A 27,503-nucleotide genomic window follows, 5' to 3' on the forward strand; every position below is an offset into this window, starting at 1 on the left:
GGATGACTATGGACGAGGTGCGCCTGTATGAGAAGGAAACCCAGGAGGCGACCAACGAGATTGTCGGCATGGCGGAGCCCACCTTCACCCTCAGTGGAGTGCGCCTGCCCCCCAACACCCAGAGCGCCCCTTCCACTCCCCTCAGCGGCGACGCGCCAGACTTCCTCAGTGTGCCCAAGGACAGACCGCGGAAGAAATCTGCCCCAGAGATGCTCTCTCTGCCGGTCCTGAGGGAGCGTGCCAACGCAGAGTGACGCCTGGCCCCACAAGGCTTACTCCGGCTCCTGATTCCCCACCCCTTCCTTCGTCAAAGAGACTTGCCCCACACACACTTCATTTCCACAGGAAGGCATGTACCTTGCTTTCATCTGGTTTTTTAAAAGAAATTATTTATGTGTGGGTTGTTTTTTTGTTTGTTTTTTTAATGACCTTTCTGAGTTTCTCCTTGTCCTGAATTGGGCAACACCCACCTGCTGGACTGAGGAAAGGCCTATGACTTGTGGCCCACCACTCCCTTCCCCGGATTTCAGCAGCTCTCTTGAAAAGTAAACCTTTCTGACTTGTTCTGGCTGGCGTCCATCCAAACGTGGCAGGGATTCTCTGACTTTTCCCTTGTTTGACCTGGGGCACTTGTGATATTCCTGTATTGCAGAATAACCCTGGTCCAGACACACACATCCTGAGCTTCTCCTCCCTTGCAGAAATGTTGAGTGAAATTTACTGCGCCATCTTGAGTTCCTTTGGGACTCAGCAGAGTGGGCAGGCCTGGATTGCTTGTCTCCCACCAGCTCAGCAGTCATGCAAGCGGACTTCTATGGTAGCAGGGGTCATAGCTCAGGGGCAGAGTATCTACTTTGCAAGCAGAAGGTCCCAGGTTCAATCCCTGCCATTGAGGTCTGTGTGCTTGGACAACTAGAGTCTTAAGAATCACTAGGGAAATAAGGACCCCTCCAGACTGAGGGTTTGTTTATTTTATGCGGAAGTTTTCTGCAGTGTGTCATTGACACAATCATAGTGCATTCATGGTGGATTTATCCTGGGGTGTCCACACTTCATTCTACTTTTTTAGCTGTTCTGTGATGCTTTCCAAAGGTTATCACTTTTATGACACCTGGACGGACAGCTCTTGTTCTCTAGTGCAACAAAGCAAGAACCACCACCACCTCTGAAAAATACTGGAACATTAGTGGTATATAAAAAGTTGCAGGATTTCCGCCCTTAATCTTTAGTAGGTGCAAACAGGATTGCACATAACTGCCCAGATACCATTGTGAGCACAAATATTGGTGAATGCACAATATAAAGGATGTCTGGAGGGGCCTTAACACTGATTAACAGTGTTCTTTGTAACACAGACAGGCCTTTTCTGAATAGGATTTCCTGTTATTTGTGTCCCCCCCCCCCCCCCGTTTATTCAGAATGTGCCAATATCCAGCTAGGCTGGAGAGCAAACCTGCCAATACTTTCCACACCACCCTCATGCAGAATTTGATAGCAAGGCTCAGCATTGTGCATGCTAAGGATCTCCATTCTGGGGGCTGCTGTAAAACAAGCTTCTAGTCCCTGTGGCTACAGAGAGCAACTTGAAATTACTGTATAGGCAATACCTGGTAATGTTTTTTGAAGCTGGGACTGAGCAGGACTGCTAGGTAGCCAGGATTGCTGCTTTTGGAGCTCTCACCCAGTGCCTTGCGGCTAGCAAAAGGAGAAAAAATTAATCAAATCTGTTTACACTGGCATAAAGGATTAAGAGCAGAAGGGCACAGGCTCAATCACCAGCATCTCCAGGTAGAGCTAGGAAGACCCCCATCTTAAGACCCAAGAGAACTGCTGCCGGTCAGTGTAGACCTGCTTTCCCTATCCTAAGGTCCTCCAGTTGTTTTGGACTACAGTTCCCATAAGAACATAAGGAGAGCCTGCTGGACCAGGCGAGTGGCCCATCTAGTCCAGCTTCCTGTTCTCACAGCAGCCAGAAAGATGCCTGTGAGAAATCTGCAAGCAGAATCAAGCAGCTGGGTTTCCAGCAACTGGTATGGCAATGCTGGCTGATGAAAGTTGTAGTCCAAAATATCTGGAGGGTACCAGGTTGTCAAAGATTAGCATAGACAATACTGAGCTGCACGGATCAATGGGAGACAAACGCCCAGAGGGAGAGCACAGTCTTCCTGAAACCCTGGAGAGCTGCTGCCACTTAGTGTGGACAATACTGGGCGAGATGGACCAATGGTCTGACTTCCCCTAAGGCAGTTTCCAGTTTCCCTACGTGTCTTAAATTAGTAAGATTCTTCTGGGTCTTTGTGATGCTGAGCTAGCATCCTAGTCCTTTCCAGCCCTTCTGCCTCCCTCACACAGTGTCCCCCAGACCTCTTCCTCTGTGCCTTTGGAACAGGGACCATTCCCACTACTGCAGCAAATGTCTGCAGAATCCCCTCCTCATGGGAGGTGGGAAGCATCAGTGCCCTCAGCGTCCATCAGCCACAGCCAGGGCATGCACATAAATGGAGCCCTGTAGGATCAGGCCAAAGGCCCATCTCGTCCAGCATCCTGTGTTTGTTGTGGCTGTGAGAAGCCTCTGACAGCACAAGTAGGACATCTCCATTTTGGCTAGTAGCCACTGATGGTCTTATTCTCCATGAATAGCCTTATCCTCCAGGAAAGGTTGCCCATGTGGCTCTTGGAAGGCTGTCCAAAAAGGAATGAGCCTTGCCTTTCGCCTCTGGTCCTGCCCATAAATTTAATGTGAGTGTAGGAAGCACCCATGGCCCATCTGTTCCTGCCTCTGGTTCTCACAGAGGCCAACCAAACACATTTCGGAAGCCTGCAAACAGGACCTGAGCACAACAGCCGTCTCCCCTCTTTTTGACTCCCAGCAACTGACACTCAGAGGCCATCGCCTGGCAACTCTCCTCCCATCACCAGCGTCCAACTTTTTTGCCTTGCAGAAAACCAGAAGTGCAGCGCCCGTTTGGAAGGGGGCTTCAAGGCAGTGCCACAGATTCCTCAGATGTCAGCCTCTCAAGTCTTAATGTGCTCTCCGAACCTCAGTGTACAAGCATCCTTACTGGAATTTGCACTGCTTTCTGTCGCAGAACGGAACTGCTGCCCTTTTTGAGTGTAGGCATCGGCTCCTAGCTTCTTTTGTGGTTGGTCCCTTTGATTCCCAGACTGCCATCCCAGCTGCTACATTTTGCCTCTGAATGCACAGAAATTGCTGGATCCCCACCCTTTTCGATAGAAGCGCTTTGGAGGGACCAAACTGAGACCTCGAGAAGAACATCCTCAGAAAGCTTGCCGTGTGGTTCAGGGTTGCCAGTTGAGGAACGTGGACTGGTGTTTGATGCACATTTATCTATCAAGGTCAAACATGTTTCGAAGTGTTGCTTGGGTAGGATTCTGACCCGTAAGATCCATCCAAGCTCCCAGGAAGAATAGATGGCGGTAGATGGCATGGAGAGATGATCCAGCAATATGTATTTTAATTAGCCATCTATGAACTATGCTTACATTTTTTATGTGTGCTGAAATATGGGGACCTAGGACTGCAGCCCCATCCTCCATCTCTCACCCAGATTTGGGGGGGGGGGAGTGTCTGAGAATGTATGGAGCACCCTTGTGTTTCTGGGCCTTTTGAGAACCCGGGTGGCAAACATGGATTGGGACCTGTTCTCATCCAGTGTATAGGCTCCCTGCATCCCATGGGCCCTGGAAATGGGGGGAAATTGGTGTGTATGGGAAAATCCTATGTAGATAATTTGTGATCTGTGTAGGAGCCATTCTGTTACGCTTTATTTTTTAAAAAACAAATGAGTGATAAAACAGTTTCTCATGGGAAAACCATCCTTGTGCTTGTGCAACTGGCTCAGCAGGGGTCAACATGATGTTGGCAATCATACCTGATTTGTATTTTATTTATTACAGTCCTGGGTCCTTACTGCTCTTGTTCTGGCTCTCTTGAGCTTTCATACAGCTTTGGTTGTCTGCCCACACTGTTTGGGAAACATTTCCAGGCATCATTTGTAAAACTCTGGACTTGCACTAAAGGAGTGTTGTATAAAATCAGTGGTGGCAGGAGGCCAACAGTAGGTGGCACCAGAGCCATTGACAGGCAGACCAACTAAATCTAGTTTCATCCCCATTCTGCCTCCTCTCTGCCGAGTTTTACCAGGGTTAACAATGAGCCTAAAGAGGATGAAGAAGCTGACAGCCAGGGCTTCCACCACCTGGGCTGGCTGTAAGTAAGAAGGCAGGAATACTTGATGGGAAATTTGAATAGTGTTCAGGTTTATTTTTAGTAAAAGGCAGCACGACATCAGGGGGTTTTTTTGTGGGGAGTGCATCCTGGGGTCCTCTCCCCACCCTCCATGTCCACAAACAGTACTCTCCCATCTATTTATTTCTGCTAGACAAAAATGTGGCTATATATGCCATGGCTCAGTTGGTGCACCTGCTTGGCATGCAGAAGTTGGGCACTTCCAGAAAGGGTTGGTAAAAGCTCCTACCTGAAACCCTGGAGAGCTGCTGAGCTGGAGATACCAGTGACATGATCCCATGTGTGTGTCAACTTCTTATGGGATGGGACTAGCTGTCAGTTCAACTGATACATGGCTGGCCATTGGTTCATCTTGCTCAGTATGGTCTAAACCAGTGGCTTCCAATTGTTGGTTTGCATAACCTACCCAGGGGGTCCGTAGCACATACCTGTCAATTTTTCAGGACATCCTGTTTTGGGAGGGCCATGCTCTCGCAAACAAGCGCAGTGCCCCAAAACGCTTGAGACTGCTGCACCCAAAAATGTATGCCATATCCTTGCACAGGTCATGTGACTCACTTGGGAGCACGGTCTGGTTTTGTGCTGGGACATGTTGGAGGGTGTCGTAGCACCATTCACATAACAAAAACTACCACAAAGATACCAACATTTTCAAAAGAAGGGAGTCCGTGGCTTGGCTTTTGAAAAACAGCAAGTCCACAGGACATTGGCCATGCTTAAGAACTTAAGAAGAGCCTGCTGGATCAGACCAATGTCCCATCTAGTCCAGCATCCTGGTCTCACAGTGCCCCACCCCCAGATGCCTGTGGGGCGGAAGCCAGGAGGCAGGATCTGAGCACAGCACACTTTCTTCCTTCAGTTTCCAGCAACTGGTATCCCAAAGCTCTTCAGCCTCCAACCATGGAGTCCATGGGTAGAGCCTGGTAGATCAGGCCAAAGGCTCATCTGGTCCAGCCAGATGCCTGGAGGGAAACCCACAAATAAAACCCAAGCACAAGAGCACTCTCTCCTGCGGTTTCCAGCAACTGGTACTCAAGATGCATTACTGCATCCAACCTTGGAGGCAGAGCACAGACATCATGGCTAGTAGCTTCATGGTTTCTGGGTTTGATGGGTGTTTCCAGTTCGGGAGAGCCAACATCCACGGCCTCAGAGCAGCTCTCTGGGGTTTCAGGCAGGGATATCCCCCAATCCTACACTGGGGACTGAATCCTCCTGCATGCAGAGCAGGTGCTTCCCCACTGAGCTACGGCCCTTCCCTATTTGCTACCCTTGGAATCTGCCCTTCAGCTGCAAGGACGGGGCCAGCTTTGAGAATGAGCATGCACACAAAACAGCCACTTGCATTCCTGACATCTCTGTCCGCTCCAAGCAAGTAGCTGAACAGATGTAGGGAAACGAAGAAGCCTCTGCTGCCTGGAGTTAGGTCGTCGCTTGCTCTAAGCTTCCCCATCTAATCTCGCTCCTCTTCGCCCCCATCCAGCTCTCCTATGTCCAGCTCATCTGCAGGAGCAGACAGCCCCCGGAACATCATGTAGTGGGAGTTGCAGTAGACAGGAGGCTTATTGGGGTTTGAGTAGGCCTGTTCTGGTTTGAGGGAGGCAAAGGGGTTGGCCCCACAGCCTGTGATCTGGGTCTCTAGCTCCATCAAGATCTTGAGCGAATTCTTCATTTCCTGTTCACTGGGGGAAAGAAGGAAGGGGCCTTGGTTAGTGCGGCTAGCTCATTTTCAGTTAGCACTGGCTAAGGTCATTTTAGACCCTGAATGGTTTTTCAAGTGCATCCAGATAGTCACTATTTTGGGGTGGAACTCAATCATGTATCTGCCCATGATAGTTGTGCTCTTTTAAAGGATGGGGAGGGTTCGCACAACAAACACACTTCCTCAAAAGATCAGACTTTTTGCAATGAAAGCAACAGAAAAATGTACTGGAAAGAGTGAAATAACGCATGCTTTAACACAACCTTGCCTGGACTTCATTAGCATCCACTGAATAGAAATGGCATAGAGTAGTGATTAGAGTGTTAGACTAGGACCTGGGGTTCAGGGTTCAAATTCCTACTTGGTTGGTCACTGCCTTTCAACCTAGCCTACCTCAACAGGGTGGTTTTGAGGGTAGAAATAGAATTATGTATGCAACCTTGAGTTCCTTGGAGGAAAGATGGGGTATAAATGTCATAATAAAATTAATGAAGGTAATTTTAGGCTTCTAATACATAAAACCCAACAGAAATATTAAAATATAAACATCCATGATTAAAATACACAATCCCATCAAAACAATGGATTGTCCACGTCCGTGAATTTTTCTCATTCCTTCCTTTTAGGTATGTATTTATGAATCTTCCTTCCCCCCACCTTGTTTTAATGTAAGTATGTATCTCATTATGTTGAAAATTGAATAAAGATAAATTATGCATACACACTTACATAATTAAAACAGGCAATAATACAGCAATTGAAACAGGAGGCTTGGGAAGAGATCAAAGGAATATGTGTGCAAACAGGTACACCTTCAAAAGTCGACAGAATGCCAATATTGATTTGTCTTCCTGGGCATTCTGCCCTAATAGGACCACACTGGGTTTGGTGACAGTCCTAGGAAACTGAAAAGAGAAGGCTCCAGTTCCCAGTTTCTGTGTAGCTTCTTATAACTCAATGACTTCAGGGCCATCGCCACTATTGGACAAAATGGGGCAAATGCCTCAGGCGGTAGATGTTGGGAGGCAGCTGCAACAGCCCCCTAGCTATTCCTCCTATGCCTCCCTCTTCCTAGTCTGTTTGAATGCTATGCAGCCTCACCTGCACATTCCTAATGCAGGTTGGACATCCAAATGAGCGGCAAATGCCAAAATGTTCTGGAAGGAGAATAGAAGAGTGGAATGCCTGTGATATTGTGGTTAGCACATCAGCCTTGCCCAGGTTCAGTCCCAGGCATCTCCAGGTAGGGCTGGGAATGATTCCTGCCTGAACCCCTGAAGAGCCACTGCCAGTCAGTGTAAACAATATGGAGCTAGAGAGGCCAATAGTCTGAGCCAACATGCGGCAGCTCCTATGTCCCTGTGAACACAGCCTGCTTTGGGAAGGTAACAGTTACATCTGCCCACTTTTGCCCCCAGTACCAGATAGAATCATAGAATTTTTAAGATTTGGAAGGGACCCAAAGGATCATCTAGTCCAACCCTCTGCAATGCAGGAATCTCAGCTAAAGCATCAATGACAGATGGCCATCCAACCTCCGCTTACTTATCATCTCGTTTGGCCCTTGGCACCAGCAATGGAGAACAGGTGTGGGAGAGGAAGTAGAGGAGAACCTGCCTGCTTACCTGTACACTGTGAAGAGCGAGGGGATCTCGTAGTCTCGAAGGAGCAGCAAGGTGGGAAGCCAACTCTCCATTAGGTCATGGCAGGCATGGAAACCTAGGAATGGAGAAGACTGGAAATGGCTAATTTGTATGCAGTGCCCAGGTTGCATTTTTGAAAGGTTTTATCTCGCAGAACTGCCCTTTGCAATGTGGTGAAACACACAAGAGAACATGTCAGAAGGGTTTCAGCCTAGCCGTCTCCCTGACCCTGGTGCCATTTCTATGTGCCATCATGCATAAGAACATAGTAAGAGCCTGCTGGATCAGGCCAGGGGCCTATCTCCTCCAGCATCCTGTGTCCACAGTGGCCAACCGGTGGGAAGTCTAAAAGCAGGGCCTGAGCACAAGCACACTCTCCCCTCCTGTGGCTTCCAGCAACTGGTGTTCAGAAGCATCATTGCCTCTGACTGCATAGCTATTATGCCTAGTAGGCATTGATAACCATTGTCCAATCCTCTCTTAAAGCCATCCAGCTTGGTGACCATCACTACCCCTTGTGGGAATAAATTAACTGCATTGCCTGAATAAGGGCTTTCTATTATCTGTCCTGAAACTTCCAACATTCAGCTTCATTGGATGTCCGTGAGTTCTAGTGTTTCACTTTCTCCATGACATGCATGATTTTAATACACTTTTATCAAATCCCCTCTTTCTTGCTTTATCTCCAAACCTAGAAGTCCAAAATGCTACCATACCACCTTTCCTCATAGGAGTGCCCCTCCATCCCCTTGATCATTTTGGTTGCACGTCTGAACACTCCCCTGCAAGATACAACACACAAACACATCCCCACGTGACCACTTGCAGCGTGAAGCAATTCAGTGCTTTAATAACCTCATGTGCTATTTGAAGAGACTGGACACCAGACAAAGCTGCAGGGCAAGAACTGAGGCCGACTTTCCCTGGATGCCGTACAGATGCCCTTAGCATGATGTCATGACGGCAAAAGATTGCTCAGAGGACATTCTCTGCACCTTTTGCTGGTGAAGAGTGCCAACTTAGCGTGCTTATACCTTGCAAGGCCGATATGTGAAGCAAGTGCTGATTCCACTTGTACATCACACCTTTGGCAGAAAGAGGATGGAGGCTGGAAACATCCCCAGCAGGTCGAGAGAGGGAATAGTGAGGGTCTGGCTGTTTGTGCAGCTGTCAGAACAAGGATGCCAAACTCTCTCGCACGTCATAGCTGGGAACCATGGTGGGGGCGTGACACTGCCAAGATCAGATCAGATTGGGGATGGCAGAGTGGGGGACGGAGGGAAGATTAATTCCCAGTTTGCAAAGCCCTCTGACATTTCTGCAAGCTTGGAATGATGTGCCAAGGGAGCCTTGCATATTCACAAGGGCATTTGACTATCCTGGTACTAATAACTTAATACCTACGGAATGTGGTAGAGCACACCAGTGGAACATGGCCTTGCTCCTGAGTAAGAAGCACCCTTGCAGTGCCGTGCAGGGCCATCACTGAGACAAGACACACTGCAAAATCCTTTGCAAAAAGTTTCAGATTGCATTCCAGGACGGGGCAGGTAATGTTATGGAAATGCCCAACATTGTGATGGATACGTCATATGTGGCTTGAAATCCCAAAGGACAGTTTTCCGCCTCCCTTCCAGTTTTTTTCCTTTTGTGCTATATCTTTTAGCTTGCAAGCCTGAGGGTGGGGACCCCCCTATGTCACATTTCTAAGCCATTCTGGGAGGCCTTTTTGTTTTGGGCTAAATATCATCATCATCATCTTTCCATATATAAAAAAAGATTAAGTATAGAACTGACCCCAAATTTCTCAGAAGTCATTCCCCGCTCCCCGATAAAATTTCATAAAATGTCTCTTTCTCTTTTATCCCATCCTGGTAGAAAAAGAAGCCTGCTTTGCAGCATTGTCCCCAGATATCCTCTACTATTCTGTGATGTGTCATCTATCAATCCAAGCCAGCCCAGCCGTGAGGCAAGATGAAGCAGCTGCCTTAGGTGACAGATACTGAGGGGTGGTGGTGAGTGGACAGAGCTTGTCTTCTGCTCCTGGGTTCAGTGGAGGATGTTGATGTAAGATTCAACAGCTAGTCTGGTCAGCTGTTGTACATGGAGGGGCACTGGTGAAGGTGGGTCCATTAGGTGAATGGGGCACTGCCCCACCAACCTCAGTATGTCCTCAGCCAGCCCTCCCCTGCCTGCCTTCTTGCTTACCACCAGTCCAGGGAGAGGCAACACCTGCCTACTTCTTCTTCCTCCTCCATCTCAGATCTGCCCTTGCAGAGGAAGCTACAACTAATCCAGAATGCGGCAGCTAGACTGGTGACTGGGACCGGCCACCAAGACCACATAACACCAGTCTTGAAAGACCTACATTGGCTCCCAGTACGTTTCCAAGCACAATTCAAAGTGTTGGTGTTGACCTTTAAAGCCCTAAATGGCCTCGGCCCAGTATATCTGAAGGAGCATCTCCACCCCCATCGTTCTGCCTGGACACTGAAGTCCAGTGCCGAGGGCCTTCTGGCAGTTCCCTCATTGCGAGAAGCAAAGCTATAGTGAACCAGGCAGAGCGCCTTCTCAGCAGTGGCGCCTGCCCTGTGGAACACGCTCCCATCAAGATGTCAAAGAGATAAACAACTACCTGACATTTAGAAGACATCTGAAGGTAGCCCTGTTCAGGGAAGTTTTTAATGTGTGACATTTTAATGTATTTTTAATCTTTGTTGGAAGGTGCCCAGAGTGGCTGGGGAAACCCAGCCAGATGGGCGGGGTACAAATAATGAATTATTATTATTATTATTATTATTATTATTATGGGCTGAGGCATGCTCATAGAACCTAGTTTTTCCTTCCCTGGAGAAACTGAGCAGGATGCAGTTTGGGAAACCCTTGTGGCCATTTTGTCACGTACCGATTGCCCCCACATTACAACGCACCATGACGGCTTCCGGTACGTTATGTAATGTGTGCAAGGAACACCCAAGCTGTGTGTGAGGCTGAGCACTTAATGCCCCCCACCACAGCTGCTCCGCACTTAACCAGCTCAATAGTGATAGGTATGCTAACAAGCTGATCAGCCCCCGTCAGGGTCCCTCAGCTCAGCTCTTTAGTGCTCAGTCTAATCCCAGCAGTGAAACACACTGTCAGCAGCAAGCAGCTGTCTGGAAGTGGGATAGCTTATGAGACAGCTGGGCAGAATCTGGTGCTTGCTAGGCAAGTTGTGATCTGCAAGGTGTGCTTCTGCGACATCTGGCATCCAGAGGATCCCTCGGGTGAGTGGGATCTCGGGTGAGTGGGATCGGGTGAGTGGGATCCCACCTGCAGGAGGGATTCAAGTGTATAATCTAGGTTTGCGCAATTATTTATTGGTAGTATCATTATTATTTATTGGATTTATATCCCACCTTTTTTCTCCAAGGAGCTCAAGGTGGCATACCCGGATTTCCCCTTCTTCATGTCATCCGCACAACAACCCTGTGAGGTAGGTTAGGGTGAGAGGCAGTGAGAATCGTGACCTGTGTGCTGGCACAAGAGGCCCTTAGCATGATGGCCTGGTGGGAAAAGATTGCTTAGAGGACATTCTCTGCAGATTTTATTCAGCTTTCCCTGGGAAAACCCAGTGCTTATTGCTGAATCGGAACAAACACCAATCTGCAGAAATCCCGACTGATGATTCAGTAGTGAGCAGTGGGTTTCCCCCAGGGAAAGTGGCGGTACAAAAAAACAATCTCTTGGACCTGTGGGTAGAGAACCCAGGACAAACAGAAGAAATCACAAACAGACAAATGAAAATGTGGAGGATCCTGACACTTTGTCAGAAAGTCGGAGGCTGTCAGAGGCAGTGTGCCAATGAACTCCAGTTGCTGGGAATGGCAAGTGTGGAGGGGCCCTGCTTGCATGGGGGCACTGGGTTGGCTACAGTGAGACCAGGATGCTCAGCTATTTTTATTATAAATATTCATAATACAGAGGTACCTCGGGTTAAGTACTTAATTCGTTATGGTGGTCCGTTCTTAACCTGAAACTCTTCTTAACCTGAAGCACCACTTTAGCTAATGGGGCCTCATGCTGCCGCTGCGCCGCCACTGCACAATTTCTGTTCTCATCCTGAAGCAAAGTTCTTAACAAGGTACTATTTCTGGGTTAGTGGAGTCTGTAACCTGAAGAGGCTGTAACCCGAGGTACCACTGTAATGATTTGATTTATTACTTGCCTTCCGCCCACAGTCCCCAGGGCAGGTCACACAACCAATTTATACAGCATGAAAACAGTTTAAAGCAAAGTACAGCCTTAGGAATATTTGAAGATAGCCATCTTCAGATATCTCAAGGGCTGTCACATGGAAGACAGAATAAGCTTGTTTTCTCCTGCTCTGGAGGGTAAGACTCAAACCAATGGCTTCAAGGCACAAGAAAGGAGATTCTGACTAAACATCAGGAAAAAAACTTTCTGAAAGTAAGAGCTGTTTGACAGTGGGATGGTCTCCCTTGGGAGGTGGTGGACTCTCCTTCCTTGGAGGGTTTTAAGCAGAGGTCAGATGGCCATCGGTCATAGATGCCTTTCCTGAGATTCCTGCATTGCAGGGAGTTGGACTAGATCAGGCATAGGCAAACTTGGCCCTCCAGATGTTTTGGGACTACAACTCCCATGATCCCTGACCACTGATCATGTTAGCTAGGGATCATGGGAGTTGTAGTCCCAAAACATCTGGAGGGCCGAGTTTGCCTATGCTTGGACTAGATGATCCTCGGGGTCCCTTCCAATTCTATGATTATGTGAATTCCAGACACGGATGTTGTTGAGTTTTGGGGGGCAAAAAAATTGCTGTTTTTGAGCATTTTCTATGGAAAACGGCACTGCCGACATGGGCTGCCATGCATCTGGATTTTCTTGGTAAAGGTAAAGGTAAAGGTACCCCTGCCCATACGGGCCAATCTTGACAGACTCTGGGGTTGTGCGCCCATCTCACTCAAGAGGCCAGGGGCCAGCGCTGTCCGGAGACACTTCTGGGTCACGTGGCCAGCGTGACATTGCTGCTCTGGCGAGCCAGAGCCGCACACGGAAATGCCGTTTACCTTCCCGCTGGTAAGCGGTCCCTATTTATCTACTTGCACCCAGAGGTGCTTTCGAACTGCTAGGTTGGCAGGCGCTGGGACCGAGCAGCGGGAGCGCACCCCGCCGCAGGGATTCGAACCGCCGACCTTTCGATCGGCAAGTCCTAGGCGCTGAGGCTTTAACCCACAGCGCCACCTGCGTCCCTCCACAGCGCCACCTGCGTCCCTGGATTTTCTTGGACATTTTACCAATTTTCGCCCAGACACTGCTAGAGACAGCAGTATTCCGGATACAGTGGTACCTTGGGTTAAGCACTTAATTCGTTCTGGAGGTCCGTTCTTAACCTGAAACTGTTCTTAACTTGAAGCACCACTTTAGCTAATGGGGCCTCCTGCTGCCGCTGGAGCACGATTTCCGTTTTCATCCTGAAGCAAAGTTCTTAACCCGAGGTACCATTTCTGGGTTAGCAGAGTCTGTAACCTGAAGTGTATGTAACCTGAGGTACCACTGTATGTCTGGAATATTCTGTACGTATGGCAACTCTAGTTGATGGCCACCAGCCTCTATTTGTGGGACTAGGTAGTCTTCCACCCCACACCCTGAGCTCTATGGTGCAGAGGAAGCAGTATGTTTGGTTTCTTAAGGGCACTTCCATAATGGCCCCACTGCTCGAAAAAGATTACCCACCCCCCCTTCCAAATTGGGAAGGGAGAGTAGCTTGGTGACAGAGCACCTGCTTTGCAAGCAGATGGTCTCAGGTTCAATCACTAGTACAGACAGTTAAAAAGATCCGATGGCAGCTGGTGAGGGGGGGGGGGAAGTCTTCTCTGCTGGAGACCTCAGAGAGTCACTGACGGTGAGAACTCCCAGAGGGAGAGCTGTGTTAAAGAGCTATAGAGGCTGAATTTGAGATTCGAAAAATGAGAAACCCAGAGAACCAAAGGGGGCAGATCCTTCCACCCCTAAGAATAACATCAATAAATTTAGAGCAATTTTACGAAAGCAGCAAAATGTGACACCAGGTATAGGGCTGGTGGAAACAGTTTGGCGGAAACAGCCCATGGGATCTGTGTTGGGCTTAATTTGCCCTGCTGGCCAGAAGTTTCCTACCCTTGCTGCTGACAGCACTGGGCTTCAAAGGCAATCAGCTGATCCTAATGTAAAGTTCCCTGCGTTCCAAACCAAGCTAGCAAACAGATCAAAAAATGCAAGTGGGGGTAGGTTCTTATTCCCATTAGGGTGGAGATGGACAACTGCTCTTAAGGCTGTTGGTTTGCTGGCATTGTTCACCTACAGATAAAATACTTGGATCTCTCTGTTGCCATTTACTGCATTCCATTTCCAGTAGCTCACAGACAGATTTAGGGATGATCCTAAGAGTGCATTAGCATAAACAAGGATTTCTGAAACTCCTTCTCTCTCCCTTTCTCTCTGCTGGGTCCACAAACGCAAAAGACCAGCTAAAGAGGGTAGCTAAAGGCTTCATGCACCATTTGTAATGGGAAGGGCTCCAACACACCATACATTTAAAGCAGGCTCCCTCCCACTGCAAAGAATTCTGGGAGCTGGAGTTTACCCCTCGCAAAGTTAAATTCCCAGCATCCTTAGCAAGTTACTTGTTATGTACTGAGTTGAATAGGATCCAAAATGCAGCAGTCTGATTGGTCCTAGAACAATAGGATTCAGAATGCAGCAGTCTGATTGCAGGAACCACCCAATCCAGCTCCAGATAGAAGTGAATCCACAACCTGATTGGCCTACAGGAAAATTCCGGAATTAGCCAATCACATGCAGCCCATTGTTTAAATAATGTATATAAAGCAGATACTTTGGGGAAACATTCATTCCTCCTCACCACTATGAGCTGAATAAAGAGCATGAAATCCACTCTTGACTCTGAATATATTTCATTACTGTTCCCAGGATTCCTATCCAAAGATGACTGGGATTGAACCTGGAACCTTCTGCATGCAAACAGAAGCTCTACCACTGAGCTACAGGGAAGGGATAATGGAATGACATACCTGGGTGGAAGCCAACCACGATGTCAGGCCGAGCAGCCTGCTGGGTCTCCACCTGTGATTCCCAGAAGTCGTGATAAAGGCCCTTGTAGCTGCTGAGGTAGACTCGTTCCCGGGGCCCGAAAGCCACCAACGGCGGCCTCATGATGGGCCCATCTACCACGTCAACACCCACCATCACCACCTCAATGCCCTGGTGCTTTGGAAACATGTGGGAGAGCTCATCGTAGTCTGTCACCCGGGCATTCAGAGTCTCTACGTGGGAAGCTCCAACCACGTGCACCGTGATAGGCTTGGCGTAGGGGTCGAGGTGGAACAGGCACAGCCCCAAGCCAATGGTGGCTGGCCTGGACACAAAGTCCGTCATCACCCGCTTGACAGACTAGACTCCAGGAGCTCTGCCTCCTCCGGCTTTGGCTTCCCAGCATTGGCCCAGAGGATGTTCATGTAACGCCCCGTCATGATATTGCCGAGCTTCTCCTCTAGACCATCCTGCATTGAGAAGTAGTCCTCCCAGCCTCTCACGTCCAGGATTCGCTTTGTCCAGGGGCTTGTGGGGAAAGGGATGTCACCTGTCGGAAGAATCACAGTGGAAGAAAAGTTTCAGATTGACTAGTAGACCTTTGGGTTACTAGTGGGCCTTGGGATTCATTGGTTTGTGCTTTTTTAAGGCGCCCTTGCCCAACCTTTAAGTCTGCCTGCTGTAATACACGTTGTATTTTTTCATAGTTTATTGTCAGGTGGAGTTGTTTTTCTTGAATTGGAAACTGTGATTAATGAATGAATAAAGAGCATAACATGGGACATGGGACGCGGGTGGCGCTGTGGGTAAAACCTCAGTGCCTAGGGCTTGCCGATCGCATGGTCGGCGGTTCGAATCCCCACGGCGGGGTGAGCTCCTGTCTTTCAGTCCCAGCTCCTGCCCACCTAGCAGTTCGAAAGCACCCTTAAGTGCAAGTAGATAAATAGGTACCGCTTTATAGCGGGAAGGTAAACGGCGTTTCCGTGTGCTGCACTGGTGCCGGCTCACCAGAGCAGCTTCGTCACGCTGGCCACGTGACCTGGAAGTGTCTCCGGACAGCGCTGGCCCCCGGCCTCTTAAGTGAGATGGGTGCACAACCCTAGAGTCGGACACGACTGGCCCGTACGGGCAGAGGTACCTTTACCTTTACCTTTAAAGAGCATAACCTGATTCTGAAGATTGGCCAGCAAAGGATTCGGTGGAAGCCCGGCAATGCAGGTGGCACATCAGAATGGCCGCGGCCATGACTGAACACTCTGTAGAGCCATTCTGCCAGTGAAGATACACTAACAGAGCAACTGAGAGAGGGCAGAGGGGAAAAAAATACACCAGCACTGAATCTCATGCCCATAGCAGGCTTACCTGTGAAAACAAGCCATTCCACTAGTCGGTCGAGAGCCACCAGTTTCAGCTTCTTGCAGACCTTTTTGTGTGTGGGCCAGTTGGCTCGCTGGCATTCTGAGCCACAGTAATAGACATTCTGGCACCTGGAAGGAAGATTGCCAAAAGGTTCAGCCTACCAGACCCCACTGGCTTCAATATCCATAGCAAGAAGTGATCTTTATTCACTGCCTATATCTGGACGATCATATCTCGACTTGGGATATGAACGAGGCTTTGCTCGTAGCCGCTTTGCTCCTCCCCTTTGCAGGAACCACAGTGAAGCCAGGAAGCATCTCCTTAGCGATAGTTTCCTGATTTATCTGGCTGGGAAACAATGGTTGCCTGCTTTGGATCCTAAAACAATTTGTAGCTTGATATACTGGTTTGTTCCAAAGCAGGCAGCCATAGTTTCCTGGTTTGGTCATCTGCACATTTATTTGCTTGATGTATTATGCTTAAAAATGTCATCTGGCCCTCCATATGTTGTTGAACTACAACTCCCACCAGCCCCAGCAAGAATGGTCAACAGCAAGCGATAGTGGGAGTTGCAGTTCAGAAATATCCAGAGTGCCAAAGGCTCTCCTGATCTAGGATTTCTTTCATTGATTAACAGTTCTATTATTATTTTTTAACCTTTTGCAGCGCCGCAGGCTTTTAGGATCAGGCATTGACTCCGGAAGCTTCTTGCACTCAACACAAAACTTGAAAGTGTCCTCCATTTTCTGGAACATCTCAAAATAGGACCGGATGCCAAAATCTGTGCACAGTTTTCTGCCTTCCACTGCAGACCTGTGAAGAAACAGCACAAACAGGGATCCTCTTGTTTTAATCAGTTGTAGGTGAGCTTATTCTGGGCACCTAGCAGTGAACAAATGCTCTAAATATACAAATAAATACCAGCAAGGCTTCTTTCTTTCTTTAACTAAGTTTGTTCTCAAAAACAAAACTTGTAGCAACACCATACCAAAACTGTTCATTCAGCTGCCAGAATGTTAGGTAAATGGGGATGTACTGTATTTTTTTATTCTTTCTGTCTTTTTTTAGGATTAGGGGTTCAGTTGTGCATTGTGGAACATGCTGCTTGTGACTGTGGACTGTGGTTTTGTGGTCCAAAACATCTGGCTGGCACCAGCCTGGGAAGACTGGGCTAGAGACTCTGCAGAGGAAGCAGAAACCTGAAAAACAAGAAAGCTTGTATCTCACTCTTAACAAAAGCAAAATGTTTAACAAGGCATTCTCAAAAGGCCAAAATAAATGTGGATAGTGATTTATTAGGGATCAGGAAATCAGCATGGCCCATGATGAGCAGGATCAGTTGGCGTGTATGAGGCTAAAGAGATATCCCCCCCCCCTATCTTACTAAGGGTCATATTTCAGCTCCCAGTCTTGGAATGAACATCTCCTGGTTCCCAGAGTGCAGATTCTCACTTGCAAGCCTGGATCCTAACAACTTCTGTGAAGCTATCAACACACACACACACACACACACACACCCAAAACCAGGATTTTCAGCATCCTCTGAAATATCACCCCCACCTACGTTTACCAACAAACCTCACCTGTAGTCATCGTAGCTCTTCATGTTGAGTTTTTGAAGGATGACCTGCGACAAACCTGGGACGTTGTTGTCCATAGCCAGGAAACCCAGAGAGTCCATATTGGGTCCTGTAACAACTGGCGTCTCCTTGGGAGTCTTTTTGGCGCGGCTGGCTTTGGAAGCCCCAGCTTTGTTCCTGTGAGCCATCTTTGGGGGTTGTTGGAGGATCCAGAATCTGAATCAATCTGTAAAGGAAGGTTTTTATTTATACCTATTTCTGTATTTATGGGTCATCTTCCAGGAAGAAGCTACAGCAGGGCAGTGGTGCCTGGAGCCGGTTGGGAACGGTAGGATGCAAGGCAGGGAGCCCAACAGTAGGTGGCGCCAGAGCCAACAAGCAGCCAGGTCCAACAATGCAAAAGGCTGAGATGCCTCAGTCAAGGGGCAAAGTGTGCTATGGTGGTGAGAGACACAGGAAAACAGGAGGACTGTACCACATGTTTCATCAAAATGGGTCAACAGGCTTTGTGTCTCAGCTGCTTGAGCTCCCTTTCCTATTACCCTATCCTTCCTTTACATCCCACCTGTCTGTTCTGGGGTGGTAAAGGTAAAGGGACCCCTGACCATTAGGTCCAGTCATGGCCAACTCTGGGGTTGCGGCGCTCATCTCGCTTTATTGGCCGAGGGAGCCGGCATACAGCTTGGCATGTGGCCAGTATGACTAAGCCGCTTCTGGCGAACCAGAGCAGCGCATGGAAATGTCGTTTACCTTCCCGCCAGAGCGGTACCTATTTATCTACTTGCACTTTGACGTGCTTTCGAACTGCTAGGTTGGCAGGAGCTGGGACTGAACAACGGGAGCTCACCCCGTCGCAGGGATTCGAACTGCCAACCTTCTGATTGGCAAGTCCTAGGCTCTGTGGTTTAACCCACAGCATCACCCGCGTCCCACGTTCTGGGGTGTGGGACGGAATTTATTTTATTTTTATTTTGCAAAATTTATATAATGCTTGATTGCAACGATAACTAGAAAGCGCTTTGAGAAAAGAATGAAACAACAAAAGTATCAGTTAAGAAACAGTTTAAAAGGACTATGTAAAACATTCAAAAGTAATTGAAATCAACAATAAGCTGAAATAAAAGCAACCCAGGTTAAAACATTCTGCATGTCTGGATAGCCCTACTTAAACAAAAATATTTTTAGCAGGTGCTGAAAAGACTGAAGTGAAGGTGCCTGCAGGGAGTTCCAAAGTTTGTGTACTGCTGCACTGAAAGATCAGTTTCTTACAAATGTGGGCTGAGTATTATGTGGCACCTGTAATAGTGCCAGTTCAGCAAATTGGGCATACATGGGGTAAGGCAATCTCACAGGTAAGTTGGTCCCAAGTTAAGGGCTTTATATACTAATAGTAACATCTTGTACCTAGCCCAGTAGGAAATCAGCAACCAGTACAGGTCAACGAGCAGAGGTGTTATACGCTGACAGTCTCACTCCTATCAGCAATCTGACTGCAGCATTCTGCACTAACTGCAGCTTCCGGATCAAGCGCAAGAGAAACCCCACATAGCAAAATGAGATGGCAAAGTTATCTCTGTCCATTGGCTCATTTGGGACTCTCTAGCTCCTTTGCCTCCTGGGAAAGGAGTGTAGCTCTGCAACTCAGATCAGGTCAGGGGTGTGGAAAGGGTTTGGCTCCATGGGCCAGACCATCCTTATCAGGACGAGCCACATGGCCCAAACGTGACAGGTGGCCGGGGTCGCCCACTCTGTCAATCAGATGACATCATTATGACATCACATGAAAGAAACACTGATCATAGGACTGGGAAAGCACTCCTTTCTCCCCTCCCAAGAAAGAAGCCTGCATTTTTATAGGCATCACTACATGTGCAAGAGGAGAAGTACAGTGGTACCTCGGGTTAAGTACTTAATTCATTCCAGAGTCCACTACTGAGAAGGCCCTCTGCCTGGTTCCCTGTAACACAGCCAATGCCTGCAAAAAAAAGCAGTTTCTTTGAGGCTGAGGGACCTGCTCCCCCCCCCCACCCGGAGGCACCTCTTTTCCCAGCAGGATCTAACCTGTACTGGCCAGCAATCGAGCTGGGGTTAAAGCCTGCTTGTGTTGGCTGCGCATGCCTCTTCATTAAATGACTGAAAGCCTCAGAGGAAACATATACAGTGGTACCTCGGGTTAAGTACTTAATTCATTCCGGAGGTCCGTACTTAACCTGAAACTGTTCTTAACCTGAAGCACCACTTTAGCTAATGGGGCCTCCTGCTGCTGCTGCGCCGCCGGAGCATGATTTCTGTTCTCATCCTGAAGCAAAGTTCTTAACCCAAGCTACTATTTCTGTGTTAGCAGAGTCTGTAACTTGAAGCGTATGTAACCTGAAGCGTATGTAATCCGAGGTACCACTGTAATCTGTTCCTCCTCCCCTAGCAGTCCCTTGGCCTTCACACATTGCCTGCCGATTCCAGCAGGCTGCCTCAGTGGGAGAGATGAGTGGCTTTGCTAAAAGACCAGCTCCACCAGGCGCCTCCTGCCCCTGAGCTGTTTCAATGCCAGGAGACCATCGTAAGAACGACTATTTAAGAATTGGCACCTGAGTTTGCTTTTTCTCCTCTTCCCTTTCTCCTTGTGTGTCATGCTGTTTAGATTGCAAGCCTGTGGGCAGGGACTGCCCTGTTTTCAGTGACTGCATGTAAGCCAGACCTTCTGACCGAGGAATGGGCTACAAATGCTCTATATGAATAGATATCTGGTGGGGCCAGGGACCTGCGATTTTGATGCGGCTATCATTTTTTCCAGCATTGCAGAGGGTTGCACTAGATGACCTTTGGGGTTCCCTGCCAACTCTGCAGTTCTATGATTCCCCTTTCTTTTTTTCTTCCTCTGACCTGGCATGGTATGTTCATGAAGCAAGCGGATGAGTCTCCCTGAGGTTAGCTGCGAATACATTCTCCACCGGCTAACAGGCCTGCCTCTTCTTTTCAGCCTCACACCTGCTCCAGTAAATCATCCCATCATTATATGATACCCACTGGAGGGTGGGCAGGATCAGATTGAGAGCAAGGCATTTGCCTGGCCCCCAGCCAGAAAAACCAGCATCCAGTGACACCACAACTGATATTCACTTGATACTGTGCCTTTCATCCGATGGTTTGTCAGCCTGCTTACAAGGAGCTCAGAGGCAGCGGTAGCTGGCGGAGTTGAGGTCGAGCCCTGTAACATGTTTTTTGTGTGATTGTTGTTGCCAGAGTTCAGGCGGGGTGTGGGTAACCCCCAAGGGAGACAGCTAAGAATGTGCAAAAATTGGAGGAGCTGCAAAGCTGAAATTTTGGAGAAGCTGCAATGCTGAAATTTCAGGGAGAACAACCCCCACCCCGTTCATTTTGGCTCGGATATTCTATTTATCGCAGATTTATTTATTTTTTTAAATAGTAATAGTGTGTGCAGCCAGATATTCTGAGTCAGTTATTGCCCAAGGTGTTACTATTAGCATATAAAGGCCTAAACAACTTGGTGCCAGTTGGCTACCCCATATGTGTGGGTGGCGCTGTGGTCTAAAACACTGAGCCTCTTGGGCTTGCCGATTAGAAGGTCGGTGGTTCAAATCCCAGTGACAGAGTGAGCTCCCATTGCTCTGCCCCAGCTCCTGCCAACCTAGCAGTTCGAAAGCATGCCAGTGCAAGTAGATAAATAGGTACTGCTCCGGCGGGAAGGTAAACAGCATTTCCTTGTGCTCTAATTTCCATCACGGTGTTCCGTTGCACCAGAAGTGATTTAGTCATGCTGGCCACATGAACTGGAAAGCTGTCTGTGGACAAACGCCAGCTCCCTTGGCCTGAAAGCAAATGAGCGCCGCAACCCCATAGTCGCCTTTGACTGGACTTAACAGTCCAGGGGTCCTTTACCTTTACCTTTTACCTATGTGCCCAGTTGACCACTTCAATTGACAGAACTGGCCCTGTTACAGGTGTAAGATAATACCTGTTCTGCATTTGTAATAAATTTATCTTTTACTGTGGCAGCTCCCACACCTTGTAACTCCCAGTCTATTGACATCAGGCAGGCACCTTCACTGAACTCTTTGCAGCACATGCTAAAAACATTTTTGTTCAGGCAAGCCTACCCAGGCAGGTAGAATGTTGACAGGTGTTTTAAGCTTGTTTTTAGCTTATTTTAGTTATTCTTTGAATGTTGCAAATAGTTGTTTGGAACTGCTTTTACTGATAATTTCATTGTTTTATTCTCTTTCTTACCCGTTTTGATTTTTTATTTTAACATTCATGCGATATATAAATTTTAATAAAATAGACAGATATTAGACAGATTCACACCATATACTTAAAGCACTTCATTCCACCCCTTCAGGAACCCTGGGTACTGTAGTTTGCAAAGGGCGCTGGGAACTGTAGCTCTGTGCAGGTGAAACTATTTCCCGGGATTCCTTGTGAGAAAGCTGCATGCTTTAAATGTGTGTGGAACATGCTCTAAATGTGTGATGCGGACCTGCCCACGATCTCTCTTGCAGGCAGCTATGGCCTGAAATGTGGGCTTATAAAAATGCTCTGCGTAGCTGAGCCCCTGGATTGAGTTTGACTGCCTGTCCCTCTGCCAGGTCTAAGTGGCTTTAATTGGGGGAACTTCACTTGCGCTCATGATAAACAGGATCATTTAATTCCAGGCAGCTGGTTTGGCGCTGCTACCCTGACAGTCCCCTGCATTCTCGTTAGACAGCCATCATCCCCCTCTCTCTCAGTTGACAGAAAACAACAATCTCTCAAAGAGAGAGGCACATAGAGGCACAACTTGGAGCCAATGCTACAGGCCAGGTTTCAGCTCATAACACACCTCTTGAAATTCCTCTGGCTCTTTAATTGAGCAAGGGATTTTCTCTGATACCCTTGGATAGAGCTCCTGTCATCACCGTCCGTTTATTATCTTCTACACCGCCGTGTTTTGGCTTTACAAAGGAAGGAAGACGATTTCCTTTCCCGGCTCTACATTCTGTTTCAGCTGGATAGCTTAAGGCTGCACACACCCCATAAATTCAGAGCATGTTTAAATACATGGCTTCGCTCAGAGAAACCTTCAGCTTACCCATCACAGAGCTACAATCCTCAGGGTTCTTTAAGAACATAAGAATAGCCTGTTGGATCAGGCCAGTGGCCCATCTAGCTCAGCATCGTGCTCATCGAGCCAGTGTGGTGTAGTGGTTAAGAGCAGTAGACTCGTAATCTGGTGAACCAGGTTCTCGTCTCCGCTCCTCCACATGCAGCTGCTGGGTGACCTTGGGCTAGTCACACTTCTCTGAAGTCTCTCAGCCTCACTCACCTCACAGAGTGTTTGTTGTGGCGGAGGAAGGGAAAGGAGAATGTTAGCCAGTTTGAGACTCCTCAGGGTAATGATAAAGCGGGATATCATCCAAACTCTTTTTCTTCTTCTAATACTGGCCACCAAGATGCCTCTGGTAAACTGACAAGCGGGACCCTAGCACAAGAGCCCCCTCACCTTCTGGGGTTTCCAGCAACTGGTATTCAGAAGCATTACAGCCTCCAACCATGGAGACAGAGCACTGCCATCATGACTAGTAGCCACTGATAGCCTTATCCTCCATGGGTATGCCCAATCCTTTTCTAAAGCCAACCAGGTTGGTGGCCATCACTGCCTCCTGTGGCAGGGAGTTCCACAGTTTAGCCATGCACTGCCTGAAGGAGTACTTTCTTTTTTCTCTCCTGAATCTTCCAACATTCAGCTTCATTGGATGTCCACGAGTTCTAGTGTTATGAGAGAGGGAGGAAAGACCTTTCTCTGTCCACTTCATCCACACCATGCATAGCTTTATAAAATTTGATCACGTCCCCTCTTGCCTTTTCTTCTAAACCAGGATTTCCCAAACTTCGGTTGCTTTTGGGACTACAGCTCCCATCATCCCTAGCTAGCAGGACCAGCGGTCGTGGATGATGGGAGTTGTAGTCCAACAACAGCTGGGGAACCAAGTTTGAGGAAACCCCGCTCTAAATTTGCACATACCCAAGAGGTGCCCTTGCAGAATACTTTATTTGGCGGGGGAATGAAGGAGATAAGTTAAGGGTAGCTGGAGCCAGAGACAGGGGATGGGGGAAGACACATTCAAATGTCAGAGACCAAGATGACAAAAAAGCAGGCTCTGCCAACAAGGATGAGATAGCAATGCTATTCCAGTCCCGTGCCTTCCCTGGAGCTGGCCAACTGGCTGGCGAACAGAGCTGGGAGGGGCAGGACAGGGGGTGAACAAATGCAAAAGGCACCCCATTAATTGAGAGCTGCACAGGGAGCTAGGAGGTCTCCCCAGCTCACCTTATACAGTAAGCCCAGTGTTTTGCAGGAGGGGGAATCCAGCAGTCATTTGCCAAACATTTAGGCATCATGCAAAAAAGGAGAGGAGGGTAAAATAAGCATGGATCTGCAGAATAGTTGTACACTCTGACTGAGAGGTATAGATGCAAATTCAGAAAGAATTTTTATAATTGAAAAAGAAATGCAATTCATCTCAGCCTAGTGGAAGAAACTGTGACCAGGTGAGTTGTTTGCCTGCTATCCAGGTGAGATCTGTTGATGGGCAACTTTAAGCCCGCCCTCCTCTTATGAGAAGATTCACACTATACATTTAAAGCATATTCAACACACATTTAAAGCACTTGACCCCCACCACCCCCAAATACTGGGAACTTTAGTATGCTATAGGTGCTGGAAATTGTAGTTCTGTGTGTATAGGAATCACAGTTCCCAGTATTCTTTGGGGGAATGTCATGCGCTTTAGATATGTGTTGAATATGCTGTATGTTGTGGATCAGCCTCTTTAAACTGGACCTGGCCTGGACAGCTCCAGACTCTCCTCTGACGACCCTTCAAAGAGAAAGGCTGTCCTTTTCAAATTTAAACACATGGCTACTGAAGTCAAATCAAGATATACAGCTAAAAGCTGTGAGCAGAGAAGGGCTCCTCCAGATGACCTATTTATTAAGCATTCATCCTGATTTGTTTGCATAAAGTTTATGTAAACAAAAGCTTGGATTATATCTAGTCTTTAATGAACATTTGTTTTGATTTGTTTGTGTAGTGGTCATGCGACAGTGAGCATCCATCCTGTTCCTGCATTCATCCTGATTTTCTTGTGGGGTAGTTTACGAGTCTTCCCAGTAATCACACGTTCGTCTCACCCTTTTCAGTGCATTTCCCCATTCCTTTTCTAACTGCAAAATGTCCTCTTTCTCCTTTTTAAACAAGAAGTGGATCTGTTGCAATAGAGCACCTGTCTGTTGGGGTTGTTTACGTCTTCCTGCCAGTCATTTACTCTTCCCACACATTTCAATGCATTTCCCCATCACTTTTCAAATTGGAGGAAGTCCATTTCTTTTTTAAAGAGGATTTGTTGTGCTCAGGTGACAGAGTCCTTTACTTCACTCTATTTGCACAAAGCTAGATTTCCCATTGTGTCCTTGAGCCCCTCCCACAAAACACAGACAGTCTGGAGGTGCCCAAATACAGAATGATGGAGACAGGAACAATTAATATATGGGCTTTCCTATACAATAAGATTAGAAATGCAGCTGCCTTATGCTGAGAAAAAATACCCATCCATCCAGCACACTGATTTGTGATGCATCAAATGAATACTTCAGTGAATGAACATAATAAATTTAAAAGGGCAGGTGGAGAAAAGGGGTAAGACTGACAACTGCACAAGTATCTAGTTAGCTGGCAGGCATGCCTTGCCATTTATTTTGCACTAGCAAGAGGAAGCTTGGCTCCGTACGCAATAAAAAAACTTGCTGCAACTCCTTTTCTGGATGTTACATTTATATGCCCTTGGATAGAGAAGCAGGAATAAAGTTCTGTTGGACAAAACAAAAATAACGGTAGCTAACAAAAATTACTTATAGTTACTAGGGCTGCAAAAATATCTTTAATGTAGGTTAATTCCAATACTAGAAGAACAATTACTCGAACAATTGTGGTTTTTTGTGTGTGCGTTCAGATCCATCTGCATTACAGTCAGAGGCGGATTTAGGGGGGCGCAATCGGTTCAGTTGCACTGAGCATGGAGCCTTGGGCGTGCAACAGGGGGCGCCGTAGAGTGGAAGGCGAGAGGCACTGAAGGGGGCACTGAATGTTGGCGTCGCACAGGGTGCCGCTGAAAATTGAGACCCCAAGGTCTGCCACTGCTACAGTTAAGAGACACACCATCCCTCAGTGAGTGTCAGTGACAGTCAGACTGTCTCTCCAAGATTTACCATTTGAATACAGTAATCTGGAAAAAAATTGATTTACAAGTACATTCATCGATAGCAAGAAGTCAAGAGATATGAAATAAGGAGCTAAGCCGAAGCTGTTTAAAAAAAGCTTGAACTCCCTATGTAGAAGTTGATATGAAAGTATTTATATTTATATTTTATTTTTTGAAATTTGTTATCTATTTTTTATTCTTTGTTCTGTTTCTTTTTTCTTTTTATATTCTCTATTTTTCTTTTTAGTTTTATTTATGTATATTTGCTGTATTTACGTGTTCATAATTAATAAAAATATTTTTTTTTAAGAGAGAGTGAGCGAGCGACACCATCCCTAGGCTGAACCTACATGCAGGGACATGTGTGTGAGTGTATACAAATAAAAACCTTAAAGGGCATTTTTGAAATATATTCAAAAGGCAAAATAGGAGTAGCAATTCCCCACCCCAGAGAGAGAGATAACAGGGATTATTCCTGTTAAATTGAAATTGTTGGAGGAGCACAGGGCATAGAGATTGTGAAAAGCTGATTGGGGTCTGCCATTGGGTTGAAGGCAGAAGGACTCAGGGCAGCAACAATGTGCAAGGAGGTAAAAAGGTTGTGAGAGCAAGTTCTGAGATAACAGAGGAAGTCAAGGTGTTCCCTAATAGGCTATATTTAAAGATCAATGCGCAGAAAGGGAAATTTACCTGCTAGACGTCTCTGCAGCTGGATTCTTCCTCTGCTGCAAATATCCCTTGAATTCTCCAGTATTGCTCTCAGCCTCCAAGTGCAGAAATGCCAGGAAGAAAATCTCAGTCTAAGAATATCCTGCCAGCAGTTCCAGATCTTGACTAGGAAGGAGGAGAACTTCCAAATGGACAGGAGGGATGGGGAGGGGGGGGTTGAACCGAGCTTTCTCAATTGCTCAAAAGTTTGTACAGCATCAGGATCGTAATGAGCCAGCTGCCCCCAACAGGAAAATAGAGGACACTACAAGAGGCCCACACTCCAACTACCACCACCAAACTACTTTTCACAGTTGTGGCTTCTCCCATGTGTAAAAAGGGAGAAATCATATACACTTGCCTTGTTGGGGTTAATGTGAGAAAGGCGAAGGCTGTAATGCTCTATGGACACAGAATCATAGAACTGAAGAGTTGAAAGGGATCCCAAGGGTCATCTAATCCAACCCCCTGCAATGAAGGTATCACAGCTGAATAATCCCTGACAGGTGGTCAGTGAAGATCAGTGGTAGGAACTGATGCCAGAGCCCTCTATCACTCTTTCTCTCTGCAAACAGCCTTGTTCAGCAGCAGCATGCCTGCTTGCTCAGTCAGACTTGGTCCTTTCCACACCATATGTCAAATCCATACCAAACATTTAAAGCACCCAGCTTCCCCCAAAGAATCCCAGGGACTGTAGTTTGTTACTGGGGATTGCAGCTCTGTGAGGGCAAACTATAGTTCCCAGGATTCTTGAGGTGGTGGCGCTTTAAAGATATGCTCCGTACACACCCAGATAAAGTTAAGAGCAGGGGAGGTAACAACAACATTTTAACCTAAAGAGTGTGTCTGGTCCTGTCTTTTCGAAAGCATCCATATGGTGCTGGAGGAGACTCT

At 47.4% G+C, this 27,503-nt stretch overlaps 2 protein-coding genes across 2 annotated transcripts in view; one reads left to right on the forward strand and one right to left on the reverse strand.

The window, feature by feature from the left end:
* Positions 1–3,837, forward strand: part of LOC307202562 (cytoplasmic phosphatidylinositol transfer protein 1-like) — a 50,745-nt gene extending 46,908 nt beyond the window's left edge. The window contains exon 10 of the mRNA XM_079952676.1: positions 1–3,837. Coding sequence (XP_079808802.1) covers positions 1–254 — 254 coding nt within the window. The 3' untranslated portion in view covers positions 255–3,837.
* Positions 2,868–26,852, reverse strand: MSS51 (MSS51 mitochondrial translational activator). Its single transcript, XM_079952599.1, is given in 8 exon segments — positions 2,868–5,952; positions 7,598–7,691; positions 14,689–15,067; positions 15,070–15,257; positions 16,070–16,194; positions 16,724–16,879; positions 17,650–17,872; positions 26,592–26,852. Coding segments are annotated over 7 exon segments (1,356 nt in total). The 5' UTR covers positions 17,835–17,872; positions 26,592–26,852; the 3' UTR covers positions 2,868–5,723.
* Positions 26,853–27,503: the final 651 nt, after the last annotated feature.

This window comes from Podarcis cretensis (genome assembly GCF_951804945.1).
Source record: "Podarcis cretensis genome assembly, chromosome: 14".
Classification (NCBI taxonomy): Eukaryota; Metazoa; Chordata; class Lepidosauria; order Squamata; family Lacertidae; genus Podarcis; species Podarcis cretensis.